This window comes from Neodiprion lecontei, chromosome 1, assembly GCF_021901455.1.
Source record: "Neodiprion lecontei isolate iyNeoLeco1 chromosome 1, iyNeoLeco1.1, whole genome shotgun sequence".
Classification (NCBI taxonomy): domain Eukaryota; kingdom Metazoa; phylum Arthropoda; class Insecta; order Hymenoptera; family Diprionidae; genus Neodiprion; species Neodiprion lecontei.
Genome location: NC_060260.1, coordinates 27,012,203 through 27,038,488, shown reverse-complemented (window position 1 = coordinate 27,038,488; position 26,286 = coordinate 27,012,203). Strand labels below are relative to the sequence as shown.

The 26,286-nt window shown below is 39.1% G+C and overlaps 3 protein-coding genes across 7 annotated transcripts in view; 2 read left to right on the top strand and 1 right to left on the bottom strand.

The window, feature by feature from the left end:
- Positions 1-15,860, top strand: part of LOC107226406 (bifunctional heparan sulfate N-deacetylase/N-sulfotransferase) — an 81,616-nt gene extending 65,756 nt beyond the window's left edge. For 3 of the 4 annotated variants that reach the window (XM_046746319.1, XM_046746320.1, XM_046746321.1), the window contains 10 exons: positions 160-412; positions 2,229-2,420; positions 6,305-6,648; positions 7,870-8,158; positions 9,695-9,823; positions 10,745-10,927; positions 11,246-11,466; positions 11,691-11,969; positions 12,089-12,386; positions 13,333-15,860. In XM_046746319.1, the coding sequence (XP_046602275.1) occupies positions 160-412; positions 2,229-2,420; positions 6,305-6,648; positions 7,870-8,158; positions 9,695-9,823; positions 10,745-10,927; positions 11,246-11,466; positions 11,691-11,969; positions 12,089-12,386; positions 13,333-13,443 (2,299 nt within the window). In that variant the 3' untranslated portion in view covers positions 13,444-15,860. The remainder of the gene's footprint in view (positions 1-159; positions 413-2,228; positions 2,421-6,304; positions 6,649-7,869; positions 8,159-9,694; positions 9,824-10,744; positions 10,928-11,245; positions 11,467-11,690; positions 11,970-12,088; positions 12,387-13,332) is intronic. The other variant, XR_006906298.1, reaches the window with a different exon arrangement.
- Positions 15,861-16,629: 769 nt separating this feature from the next.
- Positions 16,630-18,657, bottom strand: LOC107226401 (putative ammonium transporter 1). The gene has a single exon (XM_015667206.1). The coding sequence runs from the start codon at positions 18,655-18,657 to the stop codon at positions 16,630-16,632; it is 2,028 nt and encodes a 675-aa protein (XP_015522692.1).
- A 3,282-nt stretch (positions 18,658-21,939) lies between these two features.
- Positions 21,940-26,286, top strand: part of LOC107226404 (calcium uniporter protein, mitochondrial) — a 73,230-nt gene continuing 68,883 nt past the window's right edge. The window contains exon 1 of one of the 2 annotated variants that reach the window (XM_046746322.1): positions 21,940-22,406. In XM_046746322.1, coding sequence (XP_046602278.1) covers positions 22,299-22,406 — 108 coding nt within the window. In that variant the 5' untranslated portion in view covers positions 21,940-22,298. The remainder of the gene's footprint in view (positions 22,407-26,286) is intronic. The other variant, XM_015667208.2, reaches the window with a different exon arrangement.

Sequence of the window (26,286 nt, the reverse complement as noted above, 5' to 3'; positions counted from 1 at the left end):
ACACTAATTAACGCTTCTGCAAAAGGTATTATTGACGAAACATTTCAACCGTGCAAACAGTCGCGATAAGGGATGTATGTGGTGTAATTCGTGTTATACTGTAAACATCGTGCATTAGACGATGTTTCGCTTATCAAATATTCCTTTTTGCAATTTCAGGTACAAGGTTGAGGTCGCCGGAAAGTCCCTGCCGGTGCTGACCAACCTCGACAAGGGCCGCTACGGTGTTCTAGTCTTTGAAAATTTAAACAAGTATCTGCAGATGGACAAATGGAATCGAGAACTACTCGACAAATACTGCAGGGAATACTCCGTTGGCATAGTGGGTTTTGCTCCGCCAGGCGAAGAGAGTTTAGTCGGTGCTCAGGTGAAGGGTTTCCCGCTCTTCATACACACCAACCTCAGGTTAAAGGTCAGCACATGTATTTCGCATCACTTCTTCATACCTTCCTTTATTCGTTTTCGTCCACTTTTCTATACTTCTCGAAAGATAAGCTCACAGCCTTTTTCCGACTTTCGTACTCTCGCGTGTAACCATCGTTGTAAGTTGGATCGCCTTATTTTTCTTAACTTCTCCTCGGTTTCTCGGAGCGTGTCCCCACATTCGTCATTTTGCCAGACTTCGTTCTCCACGGCCTGGATGAAAGTCGGATGGCTGGACTGTCAATAAAGGTCTTGAAAAAATACACGAAACTCGGGGAAGTCCAAAGACCTTAAATCCCCCGAGGTCACTTAATTCGTTTTCAATCTGCGGGTCAACCATTGTCAATGGGCACGGCTTTGTGCGTGAAAGAAAATCCGTATCCTCGTCTACTCTTCAAACCATCTGTACTGAGGAAAAATTTCATTTGTTATAGTTATTACAGAAATTCTCGTCAAATGGTTTAGAATGACGAGTAAACGTGGTACGACTAACCGTTTATTACTGTTATTATAGTTGTTCATAATACTACTTTATTGTGCTTATAGTAACGTTGAATCTGTTTGCTTAGTGTACCACATTTTTTCCAGATCAATAATGCCTGAAAAACTATTATTTCTTCCCAAAACATCAAATCATCGCAATAGTTGCGAGGGAATATAATAACCGGAAAACTGACTGTACATTGACCGTAATGAAATGTTTTTCCGGCGAACCTATATCTTATACTTCCTGCAGCATATACTTATAATAATAAACAAAACCACCAGCGAGGTCGAGTTCCATTATAGATGCTCTCGGCGAATGGTCTGTGATCTTTTGCCGCGACTGTTATAATACGGAACAGCAGCTCAGGCATCATCCTTTGCTCTGTCGGCTTTTCCATTGTACTAAATTAATACGTTATCGTCCGGACGCCATCCACTCTTGAAATGAAAAGTTTTTTTTGTTGACCTTCTGAACCCGAGCGTATCCTGAGATTATCCGGAAAACTGATCATTCGGCCGTTGGTCGAATCTAATAAATTTTTCCTGACAATATGATATTTCATTGAATTGATTTTGCTGTTCAATGATAAAATCGAATAATAATTAATTCAATGCAAGAATAATGATAAAGCAGTTCTTTTGAATAAAAATCGTTTATTACGTATCAGTATAATGGTAATGAGATGGTTATTGATCGTATCAAATTTTTTAATACCTGTTGAAACTGTTTTTTTTTATTTATACTGCTATACGATGAAAGAATTTTTTCAAAAAGTACAGCTAAAGAACCGTATCTAGAAAACCTTTTTTAACACGATTATTGGAATCACAATGACGGTAAAAAATTATTTTCTGAAGCACAGAAACTACGCCAGTTGAGATCTCCGATCGTTTTATATAAAGAATTAATACTTTAACGATTGTTTCAAAAAACCCCGATCAAGTTCACGCTGGTAACTGCAAACTTGTTTCGAATCCAATCGCAGTCCTCCTCTCGCCGTCTGGTTAGTTGAAAATAATTTTTCCCCACAAGCCTCTCAGACTGTAACCTCCTGGCTGTAGTTAAAGTCGGGTAAATACCACGTAGGCAAAACTAGCAATAAGTATTTAATATCATACCCGATGCCTTTGACAGAGTCGCGTAAATATCGCGATGACAGTAATTACGAGCTTGCGGGATACCGCTTCGTCATATAGTATATTTTCAAAGCCCAACGGCGTCTGAAACACGCGCTCAGCTCATTCGATGTCTCTCACTTCTTAAATCAGGCCGTGATACCCCTGGATGGTTCTATATATCGTGGCCTTTTTCTTTCCAGGACGCGCAACTTAACGCGGCATCACCTATACTCCGGTTAACCAGAGCCGGTGAGACTGCGTGGGGACCACTTCCGGGTGGTGATTGGACTATTTTTCACGCTAATCACAGCACGTACGAGCCGTTGGCCTGGGCGTACAGAGACACCTTGGATTATCCGACGAAGAAAACCCCGCTGGAAACCGTTGTACAGGTAATATTTCAAACGCACCTTTTTTGCACTCTTCTTCCTTTTATCGCAGTACAGGAATACTTTCTTTCGTTATATTCTTACGCTTTTCTCTTTATATTCAAACGTACCGAGGCTCATTGGCCAAAAATCCGCGCTTCCTGATATTCGTTTTATCGCGAAGATCCTTTTAAAACAATACGAAAATAGATAATAAGTGACATAAGCGACGTCGGTATTTGGAATTCGATGCTTCGTTTTAAATCTCTTTGAAATTGTTGACAAATCCTATCATAGATTCGTTGAGTTTTAGTCTACGATCGTTCATTTTATAGCACTTTGTTTTTTTTTTTGATCATACTGGTATCTTCTATGAATAGATAATTTTACAACATTGTGTCGATACCGATTATGATCAACAAATGGCTGTACTAGATCGACTACGGAAAAAAAAAATCATCGACGTCCAAGCTTTTTTGGTACAATTCCATTATTTTCTATTTTCGTATTTTAAAAAAGATCTTCGTTGCTTATAAATAAACTAATTCGATAAATACTCAATGTACGACTATCTCGTATCGAGTTCGATTTTTGGCTCACCAACGTCCCTAACTGAGAGAAAATTAATATTTTCATAGTATCGCGTGTGAAAAATAGAAAGAGAAAAATGTCGTACATCGAAAATCAACGAACCTCGAGCTTCGTACTATAAGTTAGAGCTAATCCGATCAGGCTTATATATCTATAATCATGGTTTTTCAACGTTTTTCCGTTGTTGTTTAACCGTTAACAATACGCGGCGCGGTGTGTGTACGTAATTTGCGCTCTAGCCAATTGGCAATTTTATTTCCAATCAGCCGAATTCAAGCGGAGATGGTTATCCGAATTTTACGAAGAATGCAGTGTGGCAATATCGCGAAATCCCGATATGCGCAGACTGATCGTTAAAATAAATACGTGGAGTGCATGGGCTTACCTTTATTCACCGCTGCAAAAACATATCTTTCATTCGTCGTCAAGCTCTAATATTTTTAGAAAAAAAAAATCAAATTCTCCAGAGACAAGCGCACCAACATTCATTTCATCGGTCGCCGGTATCTACTCTTGGAATAATATTGTATATAGTATATATATAATATATTATATATATCTTACACCGACCAAATTGCTGCTGCAGCGGCGGTGCAGCAGCATCCTCTATAACTGCGATCGGAAAAATAAATTGGATTGGGCACGTCTAACAAGCTTCATAAAATTCCTGCAGAATCGATGTATTATATATATATATATATATATATAGAAAAATTGAGGGGTTGGAAAAAGAATGGGTGGATAATTTGTTTTACAAAATCCAGGGATGCTGTGCGGCAGCATCGCTCTTGATTCTACGGTACGGAATATATAACGCAAAGCTCGGCCTCGTTTCACATCCAAGTGCGAGTGCTTAGGCGCATACGTGTGTGTATAAGCTAATGTTGACCTGATGGGCAAGAGGGGACACGGCGTCGTTAAGTGCACGCACTTCAAAGGGTGACCCGCTTCGACGAAATTCACGAGGGCCAAAGGTCAGGAAATTTAACGAACTATCGCGCGTTGTGAGTTTATCTGTTTGACGGTAAATATACGCACGTTGATAACCGTATCGACCTTTTCGTCGGAACAAGTTTTAATTTTTAACGATAAATTTCGGCACAGTATTATCTAGGTCAACGAAACGCGCCACTTACGTATATTGAAACAGTTTTTACAAAAGTAAATTGTAATACCCGCTATGGTCGATTTAATTTTGTGACAATTTGAATACGTAATCATTGTTTTTTTTTTTTTTTTTTTTTCATTTTTTTTACTGCTTTTTTACGGTAACTACAGTAGTGCTCGTGTCGTAGATGCTCGTTTAACCTCAAATTTTTTTTTTGGTTTTTTGTCCTCTTCAGAATACTTCCACCAATTAATCGTAATGCTTGTTATTTGATGCTGTAATAACGTTTGCGTTTGATGGTCTTTATCATAATGATATATACCAGTGATATACAAATATAGCGCGAAAAATATTAAATTTATGTTTTTTTCCATGCCGAATAAATTATAGACATCAGTTGACGCAACTTAACAGAGTTGTAAATAATGTATAAAATTTTTCAGCAGAATGTTAGTCGACCTTTTATCCGCATCGTTTGTGGACTTCCACGTGTCGTTTGCTATCAGCCTCGTTAAATTCGAAACGAGATTCGCAGCTCGGAAAGTTATTCAATGCTTTCGGTAAGAGGCTGGATGTCGTTAATCATACCGATTAAATATATAACACGACGAATACGTTCGTGCAACGGTATATTTCCGATGAAATCGAATAATTCTGAAACAGCGAGAAAATTTTCAGACAGGTGTAAATCGACTAGGAAATCATAGAAACTGTCTGCAATCCTGAATAAAAACCAGAACTTTAGTGTTGGAAAAAATGACACTTGATTGAAAATGACAATATAGTATTTCGATCAGAAATTGTAATAAATTTCAAAGTCCTTTGAGTCATAAATATCGTCAACAGTATTGCCAATATTTTTTTTTAGCACGGAATTGTTAACTTTATAATTTCATCGAAAAATCAATTTCGAATTCTGCGTGAAATTACGTAAACAGTGTGCATGATCGAAAAATAAGCAAACTCCAATTCTGCATATTTCGATTAATCCTGATCGGGAAACAGGCGAGATTCAAATGTAGAAAACGCAAAACACAACCGCTGTGCAGTGCCGTAGAGATCGTTGCGGCATTCGCAATGCCGAAGCACCGTCTTTCTCAATAGATCCGATGCGCTTTGCTCTCACCTACAGACCTCGCACACTTATTTTGCAAATGCATTATACAGCAGGATGCGACGAGGGTTTGAGAGTATCGGGCGGCAGAGAGCAGCGAGCAGTGGAATTTTGGTTACGGTAAATAGGAAGCCCGGAGTCTAGGATAGGGAAATAAATTGGTAGCAGTCCAGGTGGACGTTAATGGAGCGATTCGTTCCATTGCTCATTAATTTGATCAACTGGCCCACGGCTGATTGGACGCGAATTTAATTACTAGCACCCTCCTTGACTTGGAGACTCAAGAAGAGGGTCACGGCTAGACGTGCATGACTTTGAAAGCGGAAACTCCCTTTGCAGGGGCGCAACTCGACGACATAAATTATGGATGCACACGTATTTTAACGCACACACACACAGAGGCGCGCGTACACATGGTTTTATTATTTTTCACGGCTTAATTTTATTATAATTTGGAAAAAAAGGGGTGGGGTTGATATTCCGAATTTTAAAAGTTTCGAAACCGCCAAATTCCGGAGCTTTTTTCTGGCGAAACTTGATGTAAATAAATCTAACTTTTACGAAAAATGTATTATAGTTTCGAATGATCCGAGACCCGACGCTCAAAGTTCCAAATTCTCAAAAATTTTCCGACCTCTTCATTTCTGGCTTGACGAAATTTCACCACTTTGAACTTTTGTTTCTTACGGATTTTCGATATTTTTCGTTCGGAATTCTGGTCATTCCGATTTTCGGTTCTTCTGATTTTTTTACACTCACTCGTTGAGCAAACTACGCTGTGAGTACATTTTAATTTTCAGAATTTTACGCCGTCGAAACTTTATTTTTCGAAACTTTCCTCTGTCGTAACTTCAGCTGTCGGAATCTTGCATTTCGGAAGTTTAAGCTGTCGGATTGACGACCATTCGAAACTTTGTTGTTTCGAAGAAATTTTGATTTCTTTACTTCAAGTTTCGCCACCAAATAGTTCGGAATTAGGCGCTTTCGGAATTTTTCAAATTCGAAGCTTTAACAGACTCTGAGAATAGAAGAGAATTTTTGTTGGGTTTGAGGTGTGTGTTCAGCACTCGTGCACGTACGCCTGAAATGTTTCAGGATCATGGACGCTACGACGGTATCCAGAGGGTGCTTTTCGGGGGAGGTCTTCGTTTCTGGCTCCACAAATTGCTGCTTCTCGATTCGTTGTCGTACCTATCTCACGGTCAGCTGAGTCTCAGCCTTAACCGGATGATATTGGTGGACATTGACGATATATTTGTCGGTGAAAAAGGGACGAGATTGAAGAAGGACGACGTTCTCGCCTTACTTGCCACCCAGCAAAGGATTCAGGCTCTCGTGCCGGGGTTCAAATTCAACTTGGGGTTTTCAGGGAAATACTTTCACCACGGTACGACGGAGGAGAATTACGGCGACGATATGATTCTCGAAAACGTCGACAGGTTCGTGGAAATATTATTACCATTGTCGTTATACCGTGTATAATTAAACGCTGATTTATTCAATACATTTCACAAATATAACTACGTTTCATTTTATTTACTCAATTTCATTCCTGCTATGCAATTTATTTTATATAATGTATTATGCACGGATATTTCTTTCCCTGATATTGCATTTCATGGCGTTTCGTTCAAAGGTAGATTATATATAGGATGGCAATTCATTTACTAATTAGGTCAGACTTCATTAAATAGAAATGTTTGAACTGCGCGAACGTTATTCCGTATGTGCAGCTGCAGAGAAATCTCGCTCTATACATGTATATAATATACATACATATATATAATAATATATATATTATATATGTCGAATAGCCTTTGTTGAGGAAGAGGTCAAAAATCATTGCCCTTTATCCCGTGGTTCCAATTCACTCCATTATACAAACGTTCCTTCGAAATGAATGAATATTGTATTTTGAAAAGCCAGTCGCTATTCTATTGAAATCGTGCGAAAAAAAGATATTGTCGCTGATCGATTCACTTGTTAAAGTTTTCAAAATTTGTCAACATTGAAATTGTTGAACGAATTTTTACAACTTCCATGAGCAAATGTGAATAATTTTGAAGGTGGAGTAGAAAAATAGAAATAAAATACCGTTGCGAAGTCGCGTCCGGTACGTCATTGTCTAATTTGAAATTCAATTAATCGTCTTCATCTCTCTCCTTGCACTGCTCTTTACCTTTTTCATACCCTAGATAAGTAAATTGCCAATATTATTTTTAATCCACACGATTCGGCCTCCATATCCAAGCATTTATTTTTAGAAAATTAATCGTCAATTTCAGTTTTTTTTTTGCCTACCATCTAGTCACTGATCTTTGTCAAAACAATCTCGAGTACTCAATATCTGTGAGTCTGTTCATTTTTATCCAAAACATTTGACGGGATGAAGATTTATATACCATTTTTAAGAAGACCAATGGCAATTCTTTATATAAGCTTTGATGTATGATCCGGTGATCCACGTCCCAGATTTCCATCATCCTCCTCAAAAACAAAAAAAAAAATACATAAATAAAAATGAACTTCACACATTAGGTTTGAATCGTCTTGGCAATTTTCGTTTAATAATTTTCAGGTATGTAGTAACATGTGGTTTTGACGTGTGTGTAAGAATGAATTTGAGAATGACTGAAATTTGGCATTGCTCTCTGGTTCAGATTTACGTGGTTTTCCCACATGTGGAACCACCAACAACCCCACCTCTACGAGAATGTAACGCATCTACAGCTGGACATGGCGTTGAACAAACAGTTCGCTAAAGAGCACGGTATCCCAACTGGGAGTGGTTACAGTGTCAGTCCGCATCACTCGGGAGTTTATCCGGTTCACGAGGGTCTCTACGAGGCTTGGAAAAAGGTGTGGAACATCAAAGTTACAAGCACTGAAGAATATCCTCATTTAAAGCCCGCGAGGCTCAGGAGGGGCTTCATTCACCGGAATATCATGGTGAGAAAGTTTCTTCGAGCCTTTCTTTTTTATCTTTGTTCATTCATATTTCAACAGCGTTATTTTACGAACTTGGAATACCGGTAAAAGTTGCCAAATTCTCAGTCCACTCGAAAAGTCGGGTCAGTCAGAGTTTGGAAAATTTTGTTTAAATCTTGCACGGAATTGAACGAGAATAATGGAAAAATCGGTAATACGATTCTGCAAAGATTACTAATTGGAAACCTGAAATTCTCGAATTTCTCACGGTATCATTCATTTACACAGTTGTTGTTTCTACGTTCTGTCGTAAAGACACCGGATTCATGGCTAAAAAACTACGATCAACTCAATGTTTCAATAAAAATACCCGCTTTATTTCTTTCTCCTGTTACATGAACGGATGTGCGTAGGTAGAAGTAAAGGTTTTGTTTACGAAGATCCCGTTTCCCTACAGTTCCGCTTCTGTTATTATCACGAGAGTCGATTATATGTATTTATTCATTTTCTTTTGCTTTGTTTCCAACAAAGTAACAACTTACTCAAGACTCATTTCTCTGCACACGCTATTAGCTGAAAAAGTCAAGGCGTACCGACGATCCTGATTCGTCGTGAATTCGAAAATGAAAAGAAACGAGCTAAAATAGCCAAGAATAAAAGGCAGATTCGTATCATTTATCGCGTATTTATAACTTCTTCTACTGTGACTGGTAAACCAACAGTAAGTATTCGTACATCTACGCGATTTTTACGGATATTTTCGATAAATGTTGGTTAAAACACGTTGCATAGGACGAGAAAATGCCGAGAATTGTTTTCAATCGACATTCACAAGCTATTAGTCGGCTCATGTATCATCGTGTACAACCGCCCAATATCAGTTTTGCGTATCTCTGCAAAATTACGATGCTGGATATGTGATCAGTGCGAGTAAGCAGTGTACAGACTAGAATCCGTTTCTCCCACTCGGTCAATATTGATGTTTCGATTTCGAATTTAAATTGCTTGTAGCTGTGTGTAAAAGGATTACTTTTTAATTGAAAAACGATAACTAGTACGAATCGTCCTTGAGAATATACTACGTGGTTTTTTTTTTTCTCGCGTAAAGGAAGTTCATTCGCAGCATTACTTGTCATTTTCGAACCGTGATTAAAAATTTTATCCCACTTCGAATTCATTGACGAAAGTAAAAAGGCGCTGTAACAGGTGTTTTCAACAGTGAAAATAAATATGTATATTACAGGAATAAAAATACAGTATGGATTTTTTTAATCATTGGCATACTTGACACCCATTTAGGCGAAATATATTTCATTTCACTTTATTCCATTTTTCTGTCTTCTCGCGTGCTGAAACAGTTTTGGAAAGTTGTTTCGACATTGATATCAGTAAATTGAAAATATCTTGCAGTATCGTTGGCGTCAATGTTTCAGTATTGAAATTAGACTAAATTTTTGAAATTTATCGCACATGTTCAAAAGACAATTTCATTTACCGTTCTGTTGTCGAAATTATTCTTATAATTATTATTTTTCTTTTATGTTACGCAATTTCTAGGTTCTGCCAAGACAGATATGTGGTTTGTTCACTCATACGATATTCATAGAGCGGTATCCCGGGGGAAGAGATAAGCTGGACGAATCCATACAAGGAGGGGAATTGTTTCAAACTATCGCCTACAATCCTGTGAGTATAATTTTCTCCATTCTCGTAGCGTTAAAGGTACGAAGATATACATGTATCTACGCGATACTCTACGGATTACCGTCATACGTCAGTGAAAGGGTGCGGCTGAATGTTATTTTCACAATCAACGTCGGTGAGGAATATCAGGCGGAGGAGAGGAAAAGGGGGGAGTATCATCGACCGAGTATCGCTTACGTTTAATTAAATTATAGAAACCATACACGTTCACCTTCTCGCGATGCTGTATAGTAATTGGAATTGAGTATCGGGTGTATGAAGTGCACATCGCAAACCTGGCTCTGTACCTGTACTTGAATGTTGTCGGTTTTTCGGCTACACAGAGAGAGATTTGTGGTTCTGAGTACCGTACACTCCTTGACTGTTTCAATTTTTCATTATAACCGAAAATGAGTTTCCTTGCCGTTAACAAGAACTTTCATACGTGTTACTATTCGTTTTGATTATGGTCACTCGTGCTATATTTTTTTCTCACTATTACGATGATTCAATTTTCCCGTAGGAATGATTTGAATTATCTGAAAAATTGTAATATACTAAAAGAAAAAGAAAATGTAATTTTTACGCCTGTAATCATATTAAATAGTTACTTTTGCCAGATTTTCTTATGATTCCGACAGTATTTGAACTCTTAGAATCCAGCGCACAATAAACATTTTGCTAAATTGTACATTAAACATTTTCATCGTGGAATGGAAAAATTTGTAGCGATATTTTAACAGGAATTAAAAAACAGACTTTCAATGCTTTGTGCCATAAAATTGTTACTTGATTTCTTCAGAATTATTTCAGCTAAAAACCAGTTAACTGGAATTTTCATAACGAAAGTAGAGTGTAAAACGCTCAAAAATGTTTCTACTGGAATTATTGTTCATGCATTTTAACATGCATTCTGTTTTACAGATCAATATTTTCATGACGCATATGTCGAATTATGGGAACGACCGATTGGCACTATACACCTTCGAATCGGTGATAAAGTTCATTCAGTGTTGGACCAATTTGCGACTATCCAGTGCACCGCCGTTACAGTTAGGCGAGAAATATTTCCAGCTTTATCCAGAAGAGGCAGATCCTATCTGGGGTGTAAGTATTATTCGAAATGTATGAAGCTACGCGAATGAAGAATATACTAATAAATCGATCGAACGATTGTACTTGGGAAAATTTGCCAATTGTGTTAGATTAAACTTACAGTTAGAAGTGGATGCAACTAGCTGTTTTTCTATCTAGTAAAGTTCCCTAGACAAGTAACAATATTTGATGTTCACGAATGAGTACGGAGTTTAGATTCTGGAATATTACAAGAATTTCGTGCCCACTTATGAGTACATATTGCTTGTTATTTATTCTGCGCTTGTAAAACATGGCAAATACTTGACTGGTTGTTTATCATTGTTTCAGAATCCATGCGACGATCCAAGACACCAGAAAATATGGTCTCGTAACAAGACCTGCGACCAGCTACCAAGGTTCCTTGTTATTGGTCCACAAAAGACTGGAACCACTGCACTTTACACGTTTCTATCCATCCACCCGGCTATCAGCAGTAATCTTCCCACTCCCGATACCTTCGAAGAGATCCAATTCTTCAATGGAAAGAATTATTACAGAGGACTGGATTGGTAAGATAGTGCAGAAAAAAATCTAGTTCATTAACTTCAGAATTGAATCTGGTGGTGAGATCATGGAAAAAAGAAACTGAGCTTGAAATGCAGCAAGAAATTGTTTTGTCATTCTTCTTATTCTAGGTGTGAAAGAAATTGTAATCCAGTCAATTTTTCAACTAGTGGCTTACGTTATCCGTAAAATCGAAATCATAACTTTAATTTTGCCCTTTGTTTCGCAGGTACATGGGCTTCTTTCCCGTTGCTAAGAACGATAGCGCACGTTACCTTTTCGAAAAATCCGCAACATACTTTGACGGAGAGCTAGTACCACGTAGATCGCAAGCTCTTCTACCTCGAGCTAAATTGATTACCATTTTACTGTCACCTGCGAGGAGGGCATATTCGTGGTATCAACACACTAGAGTCCACGGCGATCCAGTAGCCAACAATTACACGTTTCACAGCGTGATCACAGCTAGTGACACAGCGCCAAAACCTCTCAGAGACTTGAGGAACAGGTAATTAATAAAGAGATTTCAAGTATTGAAGTAGTAGTAGCGACTGAATGTGCGGATTGTATTGATTTTTTTTTTTTTTTTTCGTATAAATGTCAACTTATTTGGTTCGTTTTCCACAGGTGCTTGAATCCTGGAAAATATGCCCAACATTTGGAGAGGTGGTTGTCATACTACCCACCGCAGCAGCTGCACATCATTGACGGAGAACAGCTGAGACACAATCCAGTCGAGACGTTACACGAATTGCAGAGATTTTTAAAAATAACACCAGCTTTTAATTACTCTACTCACCTTAGGTATGATCCCAAAAAGGGATTTTTCTGTCAAGTGACAAACGAGGACCATACCAAATGCCTTGGGAAAAGCAAGGGGCGGCAGTATCCACCTATGGAGGATAGGTCTTATAAATTACTGCAGGTAAGCTGAGAACGATTGGCGTGTATTAGATTAGAGAAAGTAGGTATATGAAAGTAGACCGTGGTGGCCACTGGTCAGGAAACAATTGAGTTGTGGTGGTATGGAAAGAGATGGAATCAAGCTTCTCTCACGGTAAAGAAAAATTTTAACAATATTTTTGCTCCATGTGCTCAATTCAATAACCATTGAATAGATGATGAACATATTTTTTAATAACGATTGATTCGAAGCTTTATTCATTAGATACTCAAATTGACTCTATTAGTTCAGATTTTAGTCAGAGAAAATTATAATTTAATCAGGGAAATTCAGGGAGAAGTCGGGGAGTTTGTTCAATTATTTTTACTGCCCTCCATATCTAGTAGATGAAGAGTATAACAAACGCGGCTCATTGTCGGACCACTTTATCAATTTGCCGATATATTGTTCGATCTGTTAATAAATACTTTGGCACTTTGGTAAGTAGCTGATAGTTGTAGAAAATTTTTTTCAATCTACCTTTCTCAAAAACTATTAAATCGTGGCATAGATATCAGTTAAAGAAAGCTGAACCACAAAGAGATGTTTAAAAGCCTAAACTCGCTTCTCGGTGAACTAATATATCATTTTTTTTATATCAGCATACTGTATTCTGCCAATCCAAATACTATGCTATAATTTGAAGAGTAAAAACCGTTAACTTTTATGAAAATCTGAACTTTGTCCTACCTTTAAAAAAAAACGTTAGTGAAAATTACCATTTAAATTCAGGTAGATTAAAGATTCTCACATCTAATTTCTATGTAAAAAGTGGTAACTAATATAAAAGAATGAACGATAACCATAAAAAGATGATAGATGTTCAGGATGAAAGACTGCTGATGAAAATTACTTCTTTCGACGAGAGAACTTCTAAATAATTGGTTACACTTTGCTTGTGTTTTTTTTTTTTTTTTTTGCTCTGCAGAGGTACTATCTGTCGCACAACACGGCTTTGGTGAAGCTTTTCAAACGACTTGGATCGAGAACAATTCCACAATGGTTGAAGGATGATCTCACGGATACAGTGATGACCTAACCAACTGCTGTTGCCATCGACGTAATTTGTCAATCGTCGCTTCCATGGAAGCACACCTGTTCATTGCTCCGGCAGATCTGTAATTACCTGTATATTTAATACTATAAACAAAGTTTTTAACGACGAAGAAGAATGAATAGTAAAAAGGCCTACATTGTGAGCCTACTTTAAGTGTAAAAGCAAAGCAAAACTAGTCATTAAGAATTATTGTGACGATGGAACAGTAACAGCATCGTCATTGCATCGTGAATACCTAAAAACGTCAAACTCTCAAAACGCCAGTGCCATACGTATATTAATTATTAGTCAACCGTGGCATAAAATATTGTACAATCGATTTGGTGTTTCCATTTAGGAACGGTTAGTACATTACGATATAAAACAGAAAAACAATTTTCAATGCCTTGGTCTTGGTCAAACGCACGTTTGTTGTAAAATTGAGAGACACATACGTAATTATAAATAAGTCAGCTTGAAGGAAGAGAGACTGTTCTAGCGTGGCAACTAATTCAAGATTAACAATCTATATATGAATAAAGAATAGATCGGAAACACTGTGTTGCCAGTTTCGCAGTGAAACGTCTTTAGCGACATTATGAAAATATTTTGTGCTGAAATTATAAACTGTAAATACATTAACGTCGACTAAATTGTTTCATAGCTGAAGAAGAACTAAGACGATCTCTTGGAATTCGTATTGACTCGAGGGAAGTAAGTTATCACGATTCAAAACATTTCTAAGAATACCTGTATGAAATTTTGACACTATCATGAATTTTTCTATGTTTACTTTAGGCTAATTTTATTTTATTGAAAATGTACTTTCATCGACGTGGCTATAGATTCTCTGTTTTTTTATCAACTTACGCACCATAGTCCTATATAATGAGTCCATATAATGAATGTACCTACGGGTGAGATGAAAAAAACTTTCGGAAACAGTGTATAATTATTTTCGTCGAATCTGTTTAGACAATGCAAAAGAGAGACGATAAAAATCAAATGTGTCTATGTATATTTTGAGAATACTGTTACGAGTAACGGAATTTAAATGAACCTAATTGGATCACGTCCGTTTGTAGATTTGGTGTGATATGCTATTTTGATGTGAAAATAGATGAATTGTGTTGAACGAAAATTGTATATAAATTAAATATTCAGATTCATTACGTTACCTTATATGCGCACCTTAACATCTTTCAATTGTGAATCTTAAGATAAAAAAAGGGCCTCACCGCGTCCTTCGATCATTTTCTTGAAATCCTAATTTGCAAAATATCAATCGATTGGTGTAAGCCCGTTGTTATTTGATTAATGAACACCCAGAGGTGGTCTAAGTGACCAAAAAAATGCTCCAAAGCAATGTCAATGATTGTGTATATAACTGATTTCTACAACGTACCAGTGTCAAACAGTGCTTGACGATTATTATTAATAAGCAGAAGTCAAAATTTTGATATAATTTTGTAAAAAGAAATCCAAAAGAAAGTGAAACTTCATATATGAACGTAAAAATCTTAGCAGTACGCACGTTGCGACAGAAATTCTACTTAAAACTCTGACGTATACTCTTCAAATTTCTACTGTATTTTCTTTCTCCTGTATTCCGTTTTTTCCAACGCACAGACGTGAATGATGCGATGGCGTTCGCATGTTTTTTATGCAAACAGTTAAATTTTATATTTCGTCGATACAAATATACGATTAAAGTGATAGATTTTTATTTTTATTCTTACTAATCAACGGTACATTGAATTTTAGCATATACTTTTAATAGAGATTATTTTAATGATATATTTTTATTGTTATTTTGTATATTATTTTACTTTGTTTTTCACCGTTATCTAACGGTAATGTTTAACGAATCATGTACAAAGTTAAGTGTTGATACTCTATTATTATCTGTTAATTAAATGTGCCATTTTACTGGTGTTGTAAATATCAAATTAGCCTGATCGATTATATAGGATGGATAATAAATAATATAGTATGTTGTTTCATGTGGTAAATCGCGGCGGTGAAGTCGATAATCAAAACTCTTGGAGACTTGTTCGGTTGATTGGTCTATTGATTCTATCGGCTGACAATAAAATTTGAAATCAATTTATAAAACCACACGAACAAATATATACATTTTTATTTTTCCAGTCATACTAACTTGTGCATAATTTATGTATATTGTATGTGTACATACGTAACAGGGAATTACATTGCCGAGAATTGATGTACACATTGAAAAATTGCAAAAAATCACGAGAGAAAAATGATACCATATACAATTGGTGTACATTACATGTAATAGGATTCTCATTATCAAACTTATAAAAATACAATAATGTTAATAATAATTCTATTGTAAAATAATGTAATGAATGTACGAATAGTCGATAAGTTCTGATAAAAGTAATAATCAAAAATCTCACATTCTTATTCAATTCATAATATTTTCCGGTGCTACTGTTTTCAAAATATCGTGAGAATAATTACAATTCTATATTACCTATATCTATATTATTTTTAGTGTAGTAAAGCATAAATTTTCTCATCTGCAAACTTGATGAACAAGACGAATGATGATCAAATTGTATGTAAATCATCCGTAAGCTGATTTTTCCAGTCAATATCAAACTTGAGAACAACCGGTTCCATGGAACGCCATAAAAATGTGCGTGTATGTTTATCAACTAATCGAAGATGCGCCGTAGTAACATTGCTACAAATTACAAGTACACGCACGTGCGAGTCATTGAACTCAAGATAAATTTTTACAACAACACGACAGACATCAAAGCTGTGCTTCAAAATTACTTACAATTCTGTAGCTTCAAATGTTCAGCGCGAAACAACATAAGTTAACTAAAAACTGTGTTAAAGTTGTGAAAGAAAGTTTTTCAAATATTTTGAAAATAAATTCAAATATTTGCGTAAAATTAAGGTAGCCGCCATTGATGTGCACGATAGAGTCATACGTGGGATAATTTTCAATACGTATTTTATATTTATTTAGTGATATTTCTTCTTGAACGTAATTATTGCACCAATACTTTGGTTTCAGAGCCTTTAAAGTTCGGCAACGTTTTTTGTTGTTGCTAAATTCACTTGTACGTTAGCTAAATCTGCGTGGCTTAACGTTAATCAACCCTTAATCTGTAAAGAACAACTTTCCCAATGCCAGTCACATTCCGATCAGACGGTTTGATTAAGATTTTTGAACGGTTCCGGAACTGCAAGTTCATCATCGGAGTCACTAGAACAGTTTATTTCTCTTCTAGGTTCCATAAGAACCTTAACTGTAAAATCCGACGGTGGCCACACGGCTGGATCATCAGGAGTTGGTTTTTCTTCCGAAAAGTGGGGCTCTACAGAATGTAGACTAGTGAACTTCTGTGTCCTGTGCAACGGAGTACCAAGCTGTTTAATCAAACTGTACTTTTGGCCGCTGGCAGAGTTTCCGGGAAAAAAAATCTTCTGCAAAATCTGAAGCTTGTCCGCATCTCTGAGCCCATCTTTGCCACCTTCAACCAGCACCCTCGACATGGTGTCATCCACCTCCAGCAGACTTTGCTTAACAGGACGGATTCCGTTCTCCAAGGACTCTCCGGTTCCTCCAACGTCGACGTGTCCCGAAGCGCTACTTCTCGGAAGAGTGTAAATCTGCCTGACCTTCTTAACTTTTCTGGTTGCCGGAACAGCGACCAACTCCTCTGCACCTTCCATCAATTCCGTGTCAGCAGTCTGCTTTGTTCTGGTCTGCTCCAGTCTGGTTATCTCTTGTTGAAACCTCCACATTCTTGGGCTCATTGTCTGCGGCCCCGGTTCACTTCTGATCGCTGACCCTGGCTGCAGGTAGACACTCTCAACGCCGGGGAAGAAGAGCCTCTGCATGTAGGATCTGGGTGGTCCACGTTCGAGAGCGGTTATCGCTCTGAGGTGGTTGATGAATTCGGATCGATTCCGGAGGAAGCCGCAGACCTCGAGGGCAACGAATAGCGGCCACATGGTCAGTGCCACAGCTGAGATCAAGGCCAAGACGCAGATCACCTGCCAGGCCACGTCGAGCACCATGGTGTGGTTTATGGCGTCACTGCCTCTCGGCCTGCCGCAGAATGGTGCAAGCAAACTGCCGAAGAGAGCGCAGGCCAAGTGGGTGGCGACGATGTTACAGTAGTCCTCGAGGGCACTGCGGTAAACTCGCCTCGAGACCAGGTAAAATACGAGGCCACTAGCGCAGCTGATGCCGACAACGACGAAGGGCGAGTAAAGGTCGACGCCGGCGGCGATCGCAACCATACCGGAAATTCCACCCTGGACGCACCGCATCACGGTCCAGTAGTTGAAGGCCTCTCGGGTCAGGGCGAAGTGTAGAGCTACGACGAAGAGGGAAGAGGATGACGCCGCGAGTAGGTTGTTTATCAGGATGTAGGGTGTTCCGGGTGGCGGTGCCTTGGAGTTGCCGTGGTCGGAGATGGGCAGACCGAATCCTTGGAGACCGAGGAATATCAAGAGGTATCCGGCGAAAGCGCTTCCCGGAGAATCGGCGGGTAGACTGGCGTCGTCTATATCCCGAAGTCTCAGTATCCTTCGACCCAACGTCGCGCAGCCAAGAAATCCAGAGAGACCACCAACCACGTGAACCGTTCCTCCGCCCCCGTAGTCCTTGAAGGAGACGGACTTCCCGGTTAGCGAATTGTCGGCCATCCAACCCCGCGGAGTCCAAGCCCAGTGGATCAGGAACGGCTGGACCATTCCCGAGATCAGGATCGCCGTGAGGAGGTACCCGACCGCGTGCATCCTTCCGACTATTCCGCAGGTGCAAATCGCCGAAGCCGTAACCGCCGCCTCCCATCCCAGGACCGCGTCGTTAATGTTCGCCCTGCCGTCTCCGATCCAGACACCCTCGCCGACGGCACCGGAGACGTCGCCGTTGAAGGCGACGACGAAACCGACAAGGATGTAGACCAAGGTCACCGCGCAAAAGTCGACGATGTTGTGGATGAGGATGAGGTTCACGTTGCCCACGGGAACGCTGCCGATTTGAACGAGGAGAAATCCGACACGTAGCAGTATGGTCAGGATGCTTCGAAATACGGCTGACGAACCGGCCTCGTCGATATACCCCGTAGAGTTTATACCCCGGAAGTAGTTACTTCGGTCCAAGAGTCCGTAATCGTAGTAACTCTCCGCGTAGAAATCCCCTTTTACCAATTTCGACATCCCGAGGGGATCCGACTGCACGACCGATAACCTCAGCCTGTCGATCTCTCCGATCTTCGTATCGTCGATCGCGACCCTCACACCGAGTTAAGCCGGCGATTCGACACCTCGGAACACCCGCTTCCGGTCACCTCAAAATATCCTTTTTCTTGTGGAAATTAACGCAGCAATATACTCCAGGCTTGTCACCTCATGTGCTTTGGCTATCCAGCGAACCATGAATCGTGATAAATATGCGTTGGCTCTGAAGTTTTCAGACAGATTACCGGTTCGACAGCGTTACTACTGACAAATGACGATCGATAATCAGGTTAATCAATTCGATCAATTCCCAGTTGCGGAATCGATCAACGTCATTAACTGTGGCGCTCTTCGTCATGGACCGTCAATATATTAACGTATCAAGATTCAACGCTGACGGGAAAACGAAGAGATTACTCTCACGTAAGTGAAACACATTTATTGTCTACAACTTGTAATTAACCTAAGCGAAAGGAATCTTTCAACGTGTTGATTTTCTCAAAAAACGGGCGCGTCATTCCGATGATAATAAGACAAAACTCTGGTGTGAACGGCCAGAAATTGTCCATTGTATTCGGCGAATTAGGTACAGTATATCGCGTTTTTTTTCACTTCCGGTCGTTCCGTGGACTTATTTTCAAGCAAAATATTGGAAAAAAAAAATTTTGAAGCGAAAAGGGCGTATATTTTTTTTCAATAATTCGGTCGACAATTGGCAATGAACAAAAAATTATACGCCCTTTCCGCATTAGCATCGCGACATTTTTATCTAGGTTTTACCATGCCTTCATTCAATTTTTTTTAGAACCTAATCTGCTCTAATTACCGGTATTCCAATGTTCTTCACACGGAATTGATTGCCAATTACTGGTTTCTCGTGATTCTGCACGAGGATTGGCTCGGTATAACCGACGCCTGTTTTAAACGCAGCTGCTGCCTGCGTTTATCGGTTGTTGACCGCCTTATCATTTAGCGAAAGAGAGCCGCTGTACGGGTTTCAGGTAAAATCAGCTGCGTCAGTAGCCCTAGTGGTCACCGACCGATAAATGATCCTGTACTTTTGTTTTCTGATTTACTTTCGGTCGTGACGCGAAGCTCCTATTTCCTTGTGATAATCCTCAGTGGAAAAATGTGTTCGAGAATCATCGCACAGCCTGGTAAAAAGAAATTTTCGATTGCATCTTTTATGGTCATTTCAAACACGAAAAACTCGGTATTATCAAAGTACTATAGATATTCTATCTATTTCAACTTCTTTCGTTAAATTTGGAATCTGAAACTTTATGGAAATGCTTTTTCTCTAAATGTTGAGCTTCGAATTGCCGTGTCTCGTCCTGAGAACTCCGTTGTCTTCAGGCCGAAAGGCGCCAGTATAAACTCTCAGTAACTGTTTCTACCATAGTCTGCTTTTGGCCAGCCGCCAGGTATTTCCTGCCAACCACGTCAGATTTTGCATTTAAACGTTGCTCTTCTCGCTCCATATATGTATAATATACATATCAAACGGTTTTTGTACGATTTGTTTGTAATTTCGTATTAGTAATTTCCGTACTCGAATAATTATTAGAGAGGACCAGGATACAGCTGCATTAGAATTAAAAAATCGATCGTTCGTTTCAAAATCAAAAAACTTGATAATCCATGAGGCACAATTGTCGGCTAACAGAAGTGCTCTTTTTTCTTTTTCAGTGCCACAGTTATGTCGCTGGGATGGATATCAGGATGAAGCAGAAATAGTTGATCATGTGATCATCAAGGATCCTGTGCCTGGCAAATGATCGGCCTCGTCGCTACAGTCACCAGCCGATTCAAAGTCACTTTGACGTCATAGGGGTATTAATTTAAAAATGTAGTCGATAATACTCAATCTCACAGCCTTAGCCATCTGGCCGATCTCAAGTAAATCAAGCCGGGTAAAAAGGAAGATTTTTCTAGTGAAAGGAAACGTAATTTGCCAACTGATCGGAAGGAGTATGGAAAAAAGCCAAACTCTCAGTATGCAAAGCCCCGCACATGTCACAGTGGATTTTGTTCCTACAGAACGCAGACAAATTGGATAAAAATTTACCCTCCAGTTTAATCGCTTTGCCCTGACAACATAAGCATTGGACCTCGAAAGAAATGAGGAAATTACGCTTATGTGATCCATCAAGTGTACCGAAGGGGAGAAAATCCGGCTCCAACGCCAACTGTAAGTGATTCATGTCAAAAATGTTGTATCATTATAGAAAATTCGAATGTACAATGTGCTGAGTTTTTAAACGTATATGAGAACGAATTTACCTCAAATTTAATGACATGATATTCTTATGTAACATTTGGATATCGAAACTCAGATTGAGCGAAAAATAATGAATCCTAATTATAATGCACACTGATCGACGCAATTTGTTGTTCAAAAAATTTCGAACAATTTGTGTACCAATCGACGTCTCGTTCCAAAATTAACCGATTGCAGGGGAAAAAAATATGGCAGTGCAATTATTACTCTTAAGTAGGTATATGAGTAACTATCGGGCGTGTGCGCGCTGTGTGTGTGGTTCACTGGGCAGAAGAAATTATAATTATTTATACAACGCGAGCATGCTTAATGCGTTTTTTCAGGCGTCTTTTCCGTACACAAAGCAACCGTTTCCATGACGGTAGAGTAAATTTGCGAATGCCTGTGCGCGGAGTACAAGAAAGATCACTTTTAACTCCTAAGAGTCAAAAGTGGTCTTTTCTGTACCGCGCGCATGCGCTGTAACAAACAAACAAAATCTAGCATTACGCGACCCTAACCTCAATTTCATGCTTCGTGAAAAAAACACGTTCCGTGACATATAGAATCATCTGCAACAAAGAGGTAACGGTCTTTTCACCTCGTGTATTTGGAACATTCGCCTTCGGTTCGAATGCGTGCTCACCTACGACTCATATTGCAAACTTACGCTCAACCCGAAAAAACTGAGTTTATCACCTTACACACTAAAGTATACTATTTTTTAAGGAAAATCGAAACTAAGACGTTCGCTGAAATCTAACATCGTTAATCGTGTTTTCACATAGGTATGTATCAAATTGATAAATCACGATAAGCAAATACGTGGAATGAGGCGGTAGTTGGCGCCGTTACCGACGGCGCACAAACTCTCTCCGCGTAGACAGTAAATAATCAAAGACCGGTTGAATTCTCGGGCGGTCAAAGGGCGAGCATCGTCCTCTGCTGCGACACGAGAAGAACAACAACAAAGGGAAGAACCGAGAGAGCGTCGGATGCTCGGACGATCGAAGGGGAGTACAACGATCGTCAGTGTTGTCGGAATCGTCACGCGGTGATCTTCGAGGCTCGAGTAGTCGAGACTCGCTGTGATTGGCGGATCGAGGAGAAACGGCGAGAAGCAACAGAGCGCATGGCACGCCATCCTTTGGAGCCGCGGCGCGACGAGCGGCAGAACCGAGCCGGCGAAACGGTCTGGTCTAGTCGCTCCGAGGCGGCCGGTCCCGCCGACTTGAAAAAAGGCAGGTACGAGGAGAAGAAATAAAGTATCCAGAGGTTCCTCTGTCTCTCTTCTCTCTCTGCCTCTCTCTCTCTCTCTTTCTCTCTCAGTGTCATAAGCCAGACCGGTCCCAAACATATTATGGCCGCAACTAGTGTTTCGTGTGGTGCAGTGATGCTGTTTAGGCTCGACATGAACCGAGTGCTGAGGGTTACGACTTTGGCCGCGGCCCGAAAATGCAGTCAGAACGTAAGTCGCACTCTTATTCACTGCTGTTCGCTGTTGTGCGTTCTTTCGTCCTCTTATTCTTACCCACCCCACCCCCCTCCTTCCTTCATTCCGCGTGGTGGATCTTTGCTCGTTCTTGGTGCATTTACTAGCTCGTTCCTCCCTCCCCCCTCACTTGCCCCCCCCCCCCCCCCCTTGTCGGCCGCCTATCCGGCACCCATTCAAATCGGCAAATGCATCATGACTCGATCGCTCGGCCAGACTGCAGGTTACGCACTTATCTTCTCGTCTCGTCTCCCGCTCTCGATGCCGGGTTTGAATTTACTGGAAAACACAACACGGGCCGTTCGTTCAGTTTACACTTCTTTTTTTTTTCGTTTGTTGTGATTTGTATTGCCTCGTTGCATTGCGCGTATCCGATGTAGGAGTTGCCGGCATAATTTGCGGATTTTTCCATACCCTCTTTCTGCTCTTTTTTTTTTGCGCAAATCGATCGGTATTAGAAACCGTTTCATTTTGAACATTGACAAAGTTTGGACATGTTTCTTCCGTACCCCTAATTTGAGAATTTGTTGTGATTGTGCGTTAAGCGAGCGATCGAGCGAGTCACCGAATTTGGTCTATAGTCATAGTGTAGTCATAGTATAGTATGGTATACTCATTATTCTGTCAATCTAATCAAAAAGGATGTCCCTGTTTCGTGTCGGGAGATTATACCATTCTGCGTCCCACTTGGTATATTTAATGTATAATGTTACATGCTGGGAGCTGGACGTGCGCAATTAGGGTGGTTTTATAAGGTCCTGGTGTAAACAAATTATACGTGATAAAAAAACAAAGTCAAATTAAAAAAAAAAAAAAAGAGTTTCGACGCGCATGCGTGAAGTGCGAATTAGACCCTGTGTAAACGAATAATAAGTGTGAAATAGAGGGTATGTTAGCGCTGCTTTATATTCCGGGTGTATGATATGCTCCGAAATTTTCGGGAAGCTGTGTTTTGAAGAAATACGAAAATATTGTGTCGATTTCGGAAAATATCCTCGCATCGCTACTGAATAACTGTGTTTTATGAATCGCCCGACAGCTAAAACAGATTTACAAATGCACTTGCACTTTCTACACCAATGCTTTCAAAAGAACCTTGGAATTTGACCGACCGACGCGTAATTTAAAACAATTTTTCTGTCCGGAGTTGCGAACGTTTATTCAAATTAGAACACGTAATATCGCTGTTAATTTATTTATCATATAGGTATAATCAGTGTTTGATAACGCTCGCTGGGTTTTCTTTACACTGTTATATACATTTTGCATGTAACGTACGCAAATGTTCCGTAATACGTTACTCCTTTCATTCGAACCAACGCCTTTCTCTCTCCACTCGATCTATTCAATTATTCGAATGCAGTGCATAATATCCAAGGTATATATACAGCTGTGTTGAACTTTAATTCCAACAGGCTTGTAAGTAAATGATAAGAAGACAAAACAGAGCTTTACAAGTTTCCAAACGTGTATTCGTTATTATAACATCAAATTTCTACCGACGGAAAATCATCTTTGAATCGTCGTATGGACGTAATCGATTGTAAACGTTTACTTGTAGCATAGAAAATTGAACAGATTTATTCTCGCCTAATTATAGGTCAATTCTCATAACATTATTGTATAAGAAATTTCCCTGGGACTTGTACTGTAAGAATTCTCTCACGAAGAGTGGTCCTCGTGCAGCGGCGAATCTTCCAAAAATACTCGGCGCATCCCTCGGGACAGTGGGTGGATGTGGGATGCACTCGCATCGACCTTTTTCCTTTTTCATTTTTCTCTTTTATATTTCCTACCGACTGATTTCTTCTCCCGCGCTGATTGTGAGACAAGTAAACATACTACGGCGTTACAATACGAGACAGTCGATATTGCTTGCCGTAGAGTTCGTCTTGACCCGTAACAGTTAGCACGTTCAGCGACATTGCAAACCGTTTATAAATACAATTAATTGCGAAAACGACCCGCGGATGCAGAAAGATAATGAGATGGAGAGGGAAAGAAAAAAGGAACACATTAATTTATGTGATTCGCGGGGCCAATAACCTTAATACTCACTATGTAGTATTGCAATAATACAATAATTCTTACCACTGCGGGATACGGGAATTGGAATAACGTTCATCATACACCGATATCTATAACGAAGAAACGCGCGTCTTATCGAAATTAGTGGAAATGATTCATCGTAACGAAATTTTTTTTTTTGGGTTTGCCATCAGCTGACTTTTATCAGCGAAAATTGTGGAGTGCTATCTTACAATTAGTAGTTTGTCTGTGTTCACATACCAATCTAAAAACATCACAAGATTCAGTTGACTCTTACACCGAGTGTGCCGAACTTGGACAACATTTTACTCATTCTGTGTGGTTAGAATTCTTCATTACTTATCTTTTTTTTTTTTCCTCGTATAAGTTCATGTAATTAGTGAATACAGACTACATCGATTATTTAAATCAAATACACGTTTTTCAACGGTATTCAAAAGACTGTGGAATACTTTGATTAATTCTTGTAATTTTCGACGAAATATTGTCAAATCAAAGATTTGTGATGACTTGTTCAACTGTGCCGTGCTGATGAATCTAAAAGTGCGCGTGCGCAAAGATCTTCGTTTTCGGCAGCAAGCTAATCAATCAACGCGAACTATCAAGTTTGTCGGATTTCGCAAAAAAATTCGAATTCGTAATTGACTTAATTAACGCGATGCTTGAACGAAGTTTAATGCCGATATCACCAATCGACAAATGCTGTGATTGATCATTACCACGCAGCAATTGAATTATACAAAATCCTGAATTATACCACCTTTGATACGAACAGCTAAACATGTTTATTCTGAAACGATTACTAAAACTTCATTCTTATCTCAGACATCTGAGAGCAAACGGTATCTTTATATTCCATCCCTTTCACAATAATACAGAATTTCGGTTGAAACTTAGCATCAGATAAGAGCGCGAGCTCAACTATTTCTGTCACTATGCTCTTCTATAAATGTGCTACGCAAACTATTGTAACACTTCATTACACATGTCGCGAATATAAATTACCTTCACAATCTGAAAGAAACAAGTATACGAACTCGAAACAACATTTTTTCAAATACTTTGAAGGTGTGTTTAAATTTATTCGTCAACGTGAATATTTACTTGAAACGCGTGAATTTTACTTGGTCAAAATAAGAATCGTTTTATTTTCACTGCTACGTCTGACTGTGTATACTAATACTGGATCAATAATTTTTTTCTTAACTAATCACAAGCTGATGCTTTATCGAAAAAGACACAAAATTCACTCCTATCGCAAATGTTTCCGAAATGTACGAGAAAAATTAACAACTGCTTGCGTTATATGCGCAAGTTTTTCAAAATATTTTGTAAAACACGCAAACTACTATTAATATTTTTTCCTTGTAAGGAACGAGCTTGTGTACAAAATGTTGTTTCAATGATTAACATTTGAGGAATGCATCTCGAACATTCTCGAACATTCTCGAACGAATTCGTGATTGAATAATTGAGTTTATCTCCACCTAATACTCGCATTTTCATAAAATTATCGTTGTACCTCTGAAGAAAATCTCACCATCCAGATGAATTGTGTCGAAACATCTGTCCGTCTTTTTGCTTGGCACCAACTCTCTTCTGTCGTTAATGCTACGTCGCGTTCCAACGAGTTATTTCGACTCTGCACGTCGCTGAACGCATTATGTACATAAATACTCTCAATACTATTTTTTATAAACAAAAAAAATGTTCGCCTAACAAGTTACAACGCGTGTAATAAAACCGAAGCTAAGAATAATAGCAACGCCCAAAAAAAAAAAATTCCAGTTTATATATTTACACGAAT